The sequence below is a fragment of the Cebus imitator genome, unplaced genomic scaffold (genome assembly GCF_001604975.1).
Source record: "Cebus imitator isolate Cc_AM_T3 unplaced genomic scaffold, Cebus_imitator-1.0 Scaffold853, whole genome shotgun sequence".
Classification (NCBI taxonomy): Eukaryota; Metazoa; Chordata; class Mammalia; order Primates; family Cebidae; genus Cebus; species Cebus imitator.
Window position 1 is genome coordinate 236878 of NW_016108168.1, and position 11972 is coordinate 248849.

General features: G+C 50.6%; 1 protein-coding gene and 1 long non-coding RNA gene across 8 annotated transcripts in view; one reads left to right on the top strand and one right to left on the bottom strand.

Moving 5' to 3' along the window:
- Positions 1 to 11972, bottom strand: part of LOC108297879 — a 28510-nt gene that overhangs the window by 2218 nt on the left and 14320 nt on the right. For 3 of the 7 annotated variants that reach the window (XR_005198650.1, XR_005198652.1, XM_037735596.1), the window contains 5 exons: positions 9722 to 9819; positions 6527 to 6707; positions 5977 to 6081; positions 5654 to 5770; positions 3579 to 3711 (listed from right to left, as the gene is read on the bottom strand). Coding sequence is in view for 2 of the 7 variants with exons in the window: in XM_037735596.1 (XP_037591524.1) it covers positions 6638 to 6707; positions 9722 to 9819 (168 nt within the window). In the remaining 5 variants the exon portion in view is untranslated. Of the gene's footprint in view, positions 1 to 3550; positions 3712 to 5653; positions 5771 to 5976; positions 6082 to 6526; positions 6708 to 6835; positions 8072 to 8171; positions 8308 to 9721; positions 9820 to 11972 lie in introns of those variants that run through there. The other 4 variants (XR_005198651.1, XR_005198653.1, XR_001822371.2 and 1 more) reach the window with 4 other exon arrangements.
- The window catches only part of LOC108297881, a 16254-nt gene continuing 4557 nt past the window's right edge, over positions 276 to 11972 (top strand). Inside the window, exons 1-2 of the long non-coding RNA XR_001822372.2 lie at positions 276 to 801; positions 3038 to 3327. This is a non-coding gene — a long non-coding RNA (uncharacterized LOC108297881). The remainder of the gene's footprint in view (positions 802 to 3037; positions 3328 to 11972) is intronic.

The window sequence follows — 11972 nt, forward strand, 5'->3', positions numbered from 1 at the left end:
CCTTGGCCTCCCAAAGTGCTGGGATTACAGGCTTGGGATTACAGGCTTGAGCCACCACGCCCGGCTTGAGTTAGTCTTAAACTCCTGGGTTCAAGCAATCTCCTGGCCTCAGCCTTCTAAGTAGGTGGGATTATAGAACAGTGTCACTATGCCTGGCTGCTGCTTTTTTTTTTTTGTGGGGGTGTGGGGGGGAAATGGAGTCTAGCTGTGTCTCCCAGGCTGGAGTGTAGTGGTACAATCTTGACTTACTGCAACCTCCTCCTCATGGGTTCAAATGATTCTCCTGCCTCGGCCTCCCAAGTAGCTGAGATTACAAGGTGCTTGCCACCATGCCTGGCTAATTTTATGTTTTTAGTAGAGATGGGGTTTCCCCATCTTAGCCAGGCTGGTCTTAAACTCTTCACATCAGGTTATTTGCCTGTCTCTGTCTTCCAAAGTGCTGGGATTACAGATGTGAGCCACCACCTCCAGCCAGCTTTTTTTAAATGTAAGCATGTACAGCTATAAATTTCCCGCATAGCACTGCTTTTGCTGCATCCCATAAGATTTGATATGTTGTTTTGTCTCAAAATACTTTATAATTTTCCTTATTATTTTTCTTCGATCCATAGTTTTGTAGTATGTTGTTGAGTTCCCATAGATTTGTGAATATTCCAGTTTTCCTTTTGCTATTACGATTTCAGTCCTTTAAAATGTATTAAATCTTGCTTTCAGGCCTAATGATCTTTCCTAGATAACATTCCACATGTACATTGAAGAATGTGTATTCTGCTGCTGGGTGAACTCATCTGTGTATGTCTGGTAGGTCCAATTTGTCTATAGTATCATTCAAGCTCTGTTTCCTTCTTGATCTTCTGTCTGGGTGTTGTATCCATTACTGAAAGTCAGTTATTGGGCCAGGCACAGTGGTTCATGCCTGTAATCCCAGCACTTTGGGAGGCCAAGGTGGGTGGATCACTTGAGGTCAGGAGTTCAAGATCAGCCTGGCCATCGTGGTGAATCCCTGTCTCTACTAAAAATAGCTAGGCATGGTGGCATACACCTGTAAACCCAGCTACTATGAGGCTGAGGCATGGGAATCACTTGAATTCAGGAGGTTGCAGCTGCACTCCAGCCTAGGAAACAAAGATTCTGTCTGGAAAAAAAAAAGTGAGGTGTTGAAATTTCCTACAATTTTCATAGAAGTCTGTCTGTTTCTCCTTTCATTCTGTCAGTGTTTGTGTCAGATATTTAGGAGCTCTGAGGTGCGTTGCATGTACCTTTATAACTGTTGCATCTTTTTGTTGAATGGACTGTTATTATCTGCTACAACAGCTTTTGACCTTAAGTCTATTTAGTCTGAGATTAATCTAGCTCCTCTTCCTTTCTTCAGTTACCATTTCCATGGAGTATCTTTTTTCATCCTATGTGTAAGTCTCTTATTGTCTTTAGATTGTGGAAATAATTTGCATTTTTAAAGATTATCATCTGATGAAACTCAATAGCCTGGTGGGTGACTGTGAGCAGTTGTTCTGGGAGGACTCGAGCGCACCATTTACCGGGCCTCCCCATGCCACTGTGGATTGTTTTCTGTAGGGCTTATGGTTTGTTTTCTCTCATTTCCTTCCTTCTGCCCTTTGTGTTTGATTTTTTTGTGTGACACACTTAGAATGTACACACTTTCTTTTGTGTACATTCTCTAGATATTTCTTTGTAATTACCATGAGGATTATATAAAACATGCTGAAGTTATAGCAATTATACAAATATTCTACTCCTTGACAGCTCTGCCCCATCCTATGTTGTTGATGTTACACAAGTATATCTATATTTTAGAGAGAGGGTCTCACTCTGTCACTCAGGCTGGAGTGCAGTGGCACTTTCATAGCTCATTGTAACCTGAAGCCCCTGGACTGAAGCGATGCTCCATAACTGAGACTACAAATGCATGCCACCATGCCTAATTTTTCTAAATAAATTACATATTTAACATAGGCTTATGGTTACACATCTCTTTTAAATCCAATAAAATAATTAAAATCAGAGATGTGAATCAAAATTCCAATAATACAGGTCTTTATATGTGGCTTCAAATGTCCACCTAGCATCTTTTTGTTTTGAATTGAAGGACTCCCTTTAGCATTTCTTGCAGGACAGGTCCCAATGTAATGAACTATCTCAGCTTTTGTTTATCTGAGAATGTCTTAATTTCTCTGGTCAGGTGCTAGGTGGAAGGATCACATGAGGTCAGGAGTTCGAGACCAGCCTGGCCAACATGGTGAAACCCCGTCTCTACTAAAAATACAAAAACATGGTGGTTGACACCTGTAATCCCAACTACTTTGGAGGCTGCACCACTGTACTCCAACCTGGAAGACAGAGCAAGACCCTATCTCAAAAAGATAATAAAGATAATATTAAGACACATTTTTGGTGTCTTAATATTCTTTTTTTCTTATGAGAGTTCATAAGATGCCTTTATTTTGTAACTTACAGCCACCTTTAAATTTGTCCTTCAAATGTTAACTGTAATTGGTGACTGCTATTCTTAAATACTTCACTGGTGTCTAAGAGGGGGATACCCTTGATTTAAAATAAATAAACCTGGCCAGACACAGTTGCTCACACCTGTAATCCCAGCACTTTGGGAGGCCGAGGCAGACAGATCATGAGGTCTGACATTTGAGACCACCCTGGCCAACATGGTGCAACCCCATCTCCTCTAAAAACACAAAAAAATTAGCAGGGCATGGTGGCACGTGCCTGTAATCCCAGCTACTCAGGAGGCTGAGGCAGGAGAATTGCTGGAACCCGGGAGGAGAAGGTTGTAGTGAACTGAGGTTGCTCCACTGCACTTCGGCCTGGGCGACAGAGCAAGACCCTGTCTCAAAAAAATAAATAAACACTAAGAGGAAGACAGAGGACCTTAACTGCAGATAATACTCCATTGTTACCCTGTGGCTATAAGTCTTCCGAGTTGCCTGTCCTCCCAGATGTTCTGTTAATAGCTGTAGTAGCTGACAGTTTTGTATTTACACAGAACAATTCTTGATTCCAGATTCTCCAACCTTCCCGTGGAGCCACACCACCTCCTGTCTTGGCACTTCATGAGTCCAATGCTGCTTCCCAAGAGGATCTGGTTGGTAGACCGTGACCTTGATTTCTGCCTGTAAGCCTCACTTTTTTCTCATCAGCCACCACCTTTTTGGTACTAGAAGAGTGCTTTTTATAGTACACTCATCAGTGGATCCTGAAATCGCAACCTGGCCATTTGGATGTTCAACTAATGCTTTATGCTGTGGAGTCCCTGGAACTCAGCAACCCGTGCCGGAACTCACTGGAGCTCAGGTGTGTAGCACTACCTTGTTTCTCTATGGCTGGGCGTGAAAACAGTGTTCATGCATTTGTTTTCCATTTGTTACTTTGGGGGTTTTGTTTTGTGAGACAATGTCTCACTCTGCCATGCAGCCAGGGGTATAGTCATGGCTCACTGCAGCCTTGACCTCCCGGGTTCAAGCCATCACGCCTCAGCCTCCCAAAGTGCTAGGAATACAAGCATGAGCCACTGCACCTGGCCTACTTTTGAGCTTTGAGTTCTTCATGTATTCTAGAGATGAGTCCTTGGTCCGATAGGTGGTTTGTAAACATTTTTCCCAATCTGTAGCTTATCTTTCCATCCTTCTAATTGAGTCAGAGAGCAAAAATGTGGTCCCCCTTGCAGACACTCTGCCCCTGTAGCAGGAAAACAGACACAGACAGTATATAAATGAACATGTGGATGTGTCCCTTGAGCAAGCGTCCATTTGTGGTAAAGGGGTCTCTAGACAGATCAGTGCCGAGAGGTTATTTCATTAAGTAATAGTTGAGCTGGATAGAAACTCTAACCCCATGCTTACTTTCTCTTACTCCACTCTCTTCCGTTCCTGCTGGTGGGAAAGCAATTGTCAACATGTTCTTCCTTCTTTCCACCCTCCTCAGTAGCTTTTAGGACCTGTTCTTTGTTTTTTCTGCAATTATGTTTGGATGGGTCTAGGTATGGATGGATTTATTGTATTGGGGACTGTGCCTCCTGACTCTAAAGGGTCCTGGGTCCTGTCTCTGTTTTCATTCTGGAATTTTTCTTGAGACAGACTCACTCATTCTGTCACCAGGCTGGAGTGCAGTGGCAAGATCTTGGCTCACTGCCACCTCCACCTTCTGGGTTCTCCTGTCTCAGCCTCCCGAGTAGCTGGGATTAAAGGCACATGCCATCACTCCTGGCTAATTTTTGTATTTTTAGTAGAGATGGGTTTTCACCATGTTGGCCAGGCTGGTCTCAAACTCCTAACCTTAGGTGATCCACCCATCTTGGCCTCCCAAGTGCTGGGATTACAGGGATGAGCCACCACAGCCGGCCTGGAATTTCTTTGAGACAGATTGGATCCTCTCATTTCATCCTCCCTTTGTCATATTTCCAATTGATTAAGCTTTAAATGTCTGTGAATGGCAGCCACTAATTCTGGTATCTGTAGCTCTTGGAAGTCCACCCCTTTTGTTGATACTGACCTCTATGCCTTTTAGTGGGGCTTTGGCTATAGCAATCATATGCAGCACTGGCTAAAGAATCTCAAGGTAGCTAGTGATAGAAATGAATTAGCGGTCCACCCTGGTAGTGGGGACAAACCTTCACATATTTGCTCACAGAAGTCACCTTCTGTGTTGATGATGATTTTTGAGGTATGAGAGCAGAGGGAAAACAGAGGCTGAGCGAAAACAGAGGCTGAGCATTTTCTCTAAACAGGAGTGGACATGGTGGCTCAAGCCTCTCATCCCAGCACTTTGGGAGGCTGAGGCAGGTGGATCACCAGAGGTCAGGAATTCATGACCAGCCTGGCCAACATGGAAAAACACCATCTCTACAAAAATACCTGACTGTATTTTTGGGAGGCTGAGGCAGGTGTATTGCTTGAACCTCGGAGGTGGAAGTTGAAATGAGGCAAAATTGTGTCACTACACTCCAGCCTGGACAGTTCATAAATAAGAGATATAATTGACTCACAGTTCTGCAGGCTGTACAAGCACAGCTCCAGCATCTGCTTGGCTTCTGGTGAGGCCCCGGGAAGCTTACAATCATGGCAGAAACAGGAGGGGGTGCAAAGAGAGAGAGGAGGTACCAGGCCCTTTATAAACAAACTGCTCTCATGTGAACTCATAGAGCAAGAACTCACGCTTCACCAAACAGAGGGTGCTAAGCCATCCATGAGGGATATACCCCCTCTAACAAATGTGAGATTTGGAGGGGACACACATCCAAGCTGTGTCAGGCTATAAATGTTTTGTTTTGATTCTTAACTCCTTGAGTGACAATTATTTGTCCTCCCTGACTAGAGAGAGAGATGGGTTTTCCCTCCGGCTGGAAGGCAGATGCCAGACAGGCGACAGAGTGCCAACCGGCTGGGGCGGCTTGCTGCACTGTGGAGGAGGGGCCAGGGACACGAAGCTGCGGGCACACAATTGGATGTAGGTGGCCACCAGAGTGCAGGCAGGCTGGAGCTCCCAGGTGCCACAGGGGTCCTCCACCTGAAATCAGGGCCACCCAGTCACTGTCTCTAGCCTAGGCCTCTCCTCTATGCCACTCCCCAGGGTAGACTGTGGAAAGGGCTTTCTGTGCTTCGGGGGCCATGCTCACACTCACCACCCAGAAGCAGTTCCCCAAGCTGGAAGAGAGGTCCTGGAAGAAGGCCAGGCTGGCAGGGCTCTGTCCTGGGCAGGCCTGCTGAGTCTTCTTGGTGGCCCTGCAGTCACCATCCACCTGGTAGGACAGACACAAGACTCTGGCCTCCCGCTGGACCATGTGGCTCCCCCACATACCTCGGCCTCAGCAGGAGACTTCCCCCCACCCTGGGCCTGCAAAGACCTCTGCAGAGCCAACAGGCCACCTGCCTCTCCTGGGACTCTGCAGTGAGCAGTCCTGAAGAGCCTCAGCCAGAAGGAGGAAGGGCAGGTGCACCTGCTCACCTGCCAGGCCAGGCTGAGCTCCTCTGTGGGCCACAGAGTCATCCAGCAACATCAGATCATTGCCTGCTTCATTGTCATTGGTGCCCAGAAGGCCAGCGGATATGCCTGTGAGGAGGAGGGAAACTGAGGAGGTCCTGAGAGCCCGTGATCCTCCCCCAGGGGACCTGTATGAGAGACGAGCCTGAGGCACACAGAGGATTGGTAGAATCCCTCCACCCCTGACTCCCATCCAAACTCTCATCAGAAGAGGGAGAGAAAGTGGGGACTGACGACAGCGTGTGTCCCCCCATCCCCTCTCCACGTCTTCAGCTTGAGTGGCCAGAATCCAGGCCTGCCCTTTGTGTTCTTGGCAGAGGGACCACAGAAAGGCCAACTCCACCCTGGAGCCACCTATCCCAGGGATGTGGGCAGAAAGCCCTGGGCCTCGGTGCCTTCATTTCAACCACAGTGGCCGCCTACAGCCCCGGGGACCTGTCACTGGAAGCTGAGAATGGTGCATCCCGAAGAGGCTTTTGGTGGTGACGCCAACCCTGCTGGGGCTCAGACTCACCGTGGTGCTAGAGGCTCAGAATCAGGCTGCAGAGGCTGGTGGGCACGTCACAGGAGATGGAGACCCTGTCCTAACTGGTCAGCTCAATAATCCTGGGGACGTCTCTCCTCTTCATGGCAAGAGGCAGCTGGAGGTCTGGACAGCTCTCCCCTGGGAGGGAGGAGTTGTACAGCCTGTAGGCCTGTGGACAAGAGGGGGTGGTCAGGAGGGCTGACCTACAGCCAGGGGACAAGCTTGAAAGGGTCATCTCCCCAGGCAAACTGCCACAGGCACAAGTCTCCAGGGGAAGCTCAGGCCTCTCCTCCTCACCTGCAGGCTGGGGTAGAAGATGAAGGTCAGGTGGTTCAGCTCCACACAATCAGGGCCGTGAGCCCCAAGCCTGTGTCACTCAGCATCAGGGAGAATGTGTTGTGAGCAAAGTCTTGGGCCAGCAGGATGCTGCCACACTGGGTGCTGAGGTTTCACACCCACCCGTCAAAAGTCACCACATGCTGGGCCTGGGCCACTAGGGCATGGTCTAGGGAGAAGCAGCCCCAAAGGCAGGGTGAGTGGAGCTCAATGCCTGCTTGGCACCCCAAAGCCTGGAGCCCTGGTTTAGCCTGCCCTGAGGCCAGGAGTCCCAGCGATCCCTCACCTGCTTCAGGATGACATGAGCTGAAGGGCTATGGCCCAGTTCAGCCCTAACAAGGAATGGAGTCCCCAGACCCGCTACAAAACTGCTAAGTAACAAAGCCTGGCTCAGAGGCCACATTGTCATACTTCTGTTTACATCAGATGTCCAGAGCAGGCACAGCCATGGACACAGCAGGCAGACTGGTAGCTGCAGGGTTTCATTTGAGGATGATAAAAATGTTTTAAAATCGACTGTGGTGAGGCATGCACAACTCTGAATAAACTAGAAGCCACTGAATCGTGCACTTAGAGTTCACACATTGGCCGGGCACGGTGGCGCTAAGCCACCCCAGCACTTTGCAGGGCTGAGGCAGGAGGACCACTTGAACCCAGGAGGTCAAGGGTGCAGGGAGCCGAGATCGCACCACTGCACTCCAACCATGACAACAGAGTGAGATCTAGTCTCAAAAAAAATCATACAAGTCATCCATTTAATCTCAAGGAAGCTACTGGGGGCAGGGGGGAGGGCAAAAACACTGACTGTTTAAGTGGATGGCCAATGGCTCCCTCAAACATGACAACAGTGTCCTGCAGACCTGCCCTGTTCAGGGTAGGGGAGAGATAGCCTGTGAAGGAGTAGCTCTGACCAGTCCAGCCAGCGCTGCCCCTGAGCTGTGCGTTGGGAGTGCTCATGTGCCCGTGGTAGGAAAGCACCATCCATCATGCACAGCCAGACACCTGATGGCCAGGGCCAGCATCCCAAGGGAGGCACTACCAGCCCTGTGGTCAGTTGTCAGAACTGAGGGGCAAAGAGAAGCCCATGGTCACACACACACAACTTGAAGAACAGGCTGTTTTCTACAAGATCAGTGTGCTTCTTAGACCTGACTACACCCACGCTTCTAGGGAGCCATAGGCCTCCGTGGGATTCCCACACAGATAAACCGCTCCTTGCCAAGCCTGGGTACAGTGGCTCTCCCATGGACGTGGGGGGGGCTCTCTCGTGCATTAAGAACCGTACACATGTGGTTACCTGCATTTCACAGTAGAGGAAGCCGAGTCCACGGAGGTTAGCAGACTCATCTGAGCCACATGCAAGCTCCCCAGGAGCCCAGAGCCGGTCATCCCAGCACTGCCCTTGGCTGCATTGCTGGGCCAGGCCTTATAATCTGGAGAAAAGCAGGATGTGCCGCCTCAGCCCTAGTCCATAGGACCTTGGGAAGTCCAGTAAGCTCTGGGTCTGGCACTGTGATGCCATGAGCCTCTGCAGGCTTCCCTGTGCCCCCACAGTACCTGACCCTGCATGGCCCCACTGCTGTGCCCATGGGGCAGGGGGCTCCCAGAAAGGAGGGTGGCACAGCCTGGGGCAGGATTCACACTCCCAGGGACCCTGCAGCAGGCGGCATCTGAGCTGGTAGAACTCAGGCAGCACAGTGACCCTGGACAGCTCCCAGAGTGGCCACAGCAACTTCTACTCCACCAGGTAGCTGGTCACACAGGCCATGTCCAGGGCTCATCCCCTCGAGACAGCAGTGGCAACATCGCTGCCACTGAATAGTTCCTAGAGGGAACACACAGGACAAGTCGCTGTGCCTGGCCAAGCCTTGCATCTTTTGGCTGCAGAGTGGGAGCTCACAGGTCCACATAAAGAGCTCTGCCATGGAGAGCATTGGGGTGCCTCTTGGGGAGGGGCTGTCCTTGTTCTAGGAAATCCCATAATGAGGTGGAGGAGAACAGAGGCTGGCATGACAGCGAAGGTGGGGGGTGAGGCCAGGACAGAAACAAGCTGCCCTATTTTGAGGACACAGATGTCTGATGCCATGTCTGATCTGTCCCCTGGGTCTTGGGCCGCACAGGGCCTGTGTGTGGGGATGCCAAGGACAGGAGCTGGAAGGTGTAGGAAACTGTTTTGTTTTTTGAGACAGAATCTCATCCTGTTTCCCAAGCTCAGGTATAGTGATACGATCTCGACTCCCTGCAACCTCTGCCTCCTGGGTTTTAAGTGATTCTCCAGTCTCAGCTTCCAGAGTAGCTGGAACTACATGCACTCACTGCCATGCCTGGCTAATTCAGATCTCACAGGCTACTCTACATATTGAGAAAGTTTCAGTCCACCCCTCAACTGTAGAAATTTCCTGAGATCACACCACTGAGACAGAGTAAGACTCCATCTCAAAAAAAAGATGATTACAAAACAAAAGCAGGGAAATGTGACAGAGCAGAATGGCCTGCTTAAGAGGTGACTCTGAGGCTCTTTGCAGGGAGCAGTGCACACCCTGCTGTAGATTTCTTGTGTTTCGTGTTTGTCTCTGAGTAAAACTGAGCTTCCTGAAGACAGGGGTCAGCCTCGCCCACTGTGGTCCTCTGCAGCAGCTCCTAAAATCCTGCCTGCATGGGACCATGCTCAAGAGGTCTCTTTGGAGTGAGGAAGAAATCCCAGCTTCCTCTCCTGTGAAATGGGGAGTGAAGAAGCCTTTGTGTAGGGCTGTCAGTAGTTAGTGAGTCAGAGCATGTCGAAGCATTCAGCATTGTGCCTGATACGTGGCAAGAATGCCGGATGCGCCACTCCCAACCCTGCGTTACCTGGTTACGAGGTCATACAGGTCCAGCAGGGGTTTGCAGAGCCTCTTCAGTGCCCGTGACAATGTGGCCTCAACCCAGGACAGCATCTGGTGGGCCACCTGGAGAGGGAGGGGACAGTGAGAGCTGTCTCAAGTCGTCCTCAACTGTCAGCCACGCCCCAACCTTGCTCTGACTCTCCATCTCCAGGGTGACTTTCACAGCCCCCACGGCCATCCTGCTGGGCCTGGGACCCCGGTTGCCTGGCATCCCGGGCACCCAGGCCTGTAGCCACCACATGGCCTCCTCTGCCCACTCCCGCCACACCTCCTTCAGGGGCCACAGCAACACTTCCAGGAAGGCATTTTTCAGTGTGGCCAGGGGCCCTGCAATGGGCAGCCACCACCCACCATGAGGCTTCTGGGAAGCTCAGAGGCCCAGCCCACGACTTGAGGAGACAGGGCCTATTCCTGGGATTAAGATGGTTGGGAGGAGTGGGGGAAAAGGAATAGAGCAGAAGGCACTGAAGATTGCAGGCAAGTTGTTACAGCAGAACCGAGCCGCCTCTGCATGACCTGCTCACAGGTTGTCTGGGGACTTTGATTGGGGGAGGGTTCCCACCACTCCTAAAAGTGATACAAGGCTCTCTGCACCTGAACTGTTTGTACAAACGCGTTTTATGCCAGACCCCTGCTTGCCTCCTAGGAGTCTGACAGCGTGCTCTGAGCTAAGCAGCACCTGCCAATTAGGCAGCCCCACTAAATACCCTGGGTCACATAGTGCTGGGACAGCCAAGTGCATCCCACGTGAAGGTGCAGGGACAGCACCACTGGGTGCTGGCCATGGTTCCCCCTGGACTGCGCCCCGGCCCCCTTCCCTGTGCCAACACTCCTGCCTCCTCTCACTGTAGTCAATGACAGCTGCGAACAGCACAGTGTGCCGAGTCATGGAGCACTCTTTCAAATTCACTGCCCTGTGGGTGGCCATGGGACTCTGGCACAGCAGAGAGGCTACGGAGGTGACATTCAATAGCCAGTCAGAGGGACACCCACCCTGGCATTGGGCCCTGGATGGTGGAGAGGCCAGAAGTTCCTAGTCCTGCCAGGAGGGCAGTTGGGGCAGCTGCTGTGAGCATTTAACGGCCACAGAGAGCTCATCGTGGAACCAGAAAGAGACCCTGTGGCAGTGAGCTTCACAGAAGCAAGGCTGTACACTCAAAAGAAAGCAGGCAGAAGACTAAGGAAACTGAGGCAGCAGGTATAAGGGATATTAGCTTGGAGACCTTGTAAGAATAAGACAGAAGACCATGAAAAAAAGGTTGGGTCAGGAACGGTGCCTCACACTTATAATCCCAGCACTTTGGGAGGCTGAGGCCAGTGGATCACGAGGTCAAGAGATCAAGACCATCCTGGCCAAAATAGTGAAACCCTATCTCTACTAAAAATACAAAAATGAGCCAGGCATTGTGGTGCATGCCTGTAGTCCCAGCTATTTGAGAGGCTGAGGCAGGAGAATTACTTTAATATGGGAGGCAGATGTTGCAGTGAGCCGAGATCATGCCACTGTGCTCCAGCCTGGTGACACAGCGAGACTCCATCTCAAAAAAAATAAGCCACCACCATTTGCAGAACTGGATGTCAAAAGGGAAAAAAAAGTGTACAAAGTTAAATGCTTGCTGTAGAACTACCACCTGTTCAGCTGCTGAGCACACCATCATTCCTAACTCAGCAAAAGAACCCCCACTCCAGGAAAAACTAAAAGAGAACTGCTGTTTCCAAAATGCATTTTTATGGTTGGAAATCTGTTTCCCAAGCCCTCCTTCCAGGCTGAGGCCAGTGGATCACGAGGTCAAGAGATGTGGGGCTGGAGATGCAAAAGGGAAAGTCACCAAGGCTGAGTTTCAGCTGCCTGCATCCTTGCAGCAAGGGCCAGAGGGCCATGAGGGGGTTCCCTAGCTCCCGCCGTCCACGCTGGACTCACAGGGCGCAGCTCTGCTGCAGTGGCCAGGCTTACCTCCATGAAGTGATTGCTCAGGGTGTGCCCCGAGTCATTCTTGAAGGTCTGGCTGACATGGAGATGCTTCTTGTTGCTTCTCTCATCCCAGTGCTTTCCATAGCTCACCTCCAGTTCAAGTGATTCTCCTGCCTCAGCCTCTGGAGAAGCTAGGATTACAGGCATCCGCCACTACACCTGGCACATTTTTGTATTTTTAGTAGAGATAGGGTTTCACCACGTTGGCCAGGCTGGTCTTGAACTCCTGACCTCTTGATCCGCC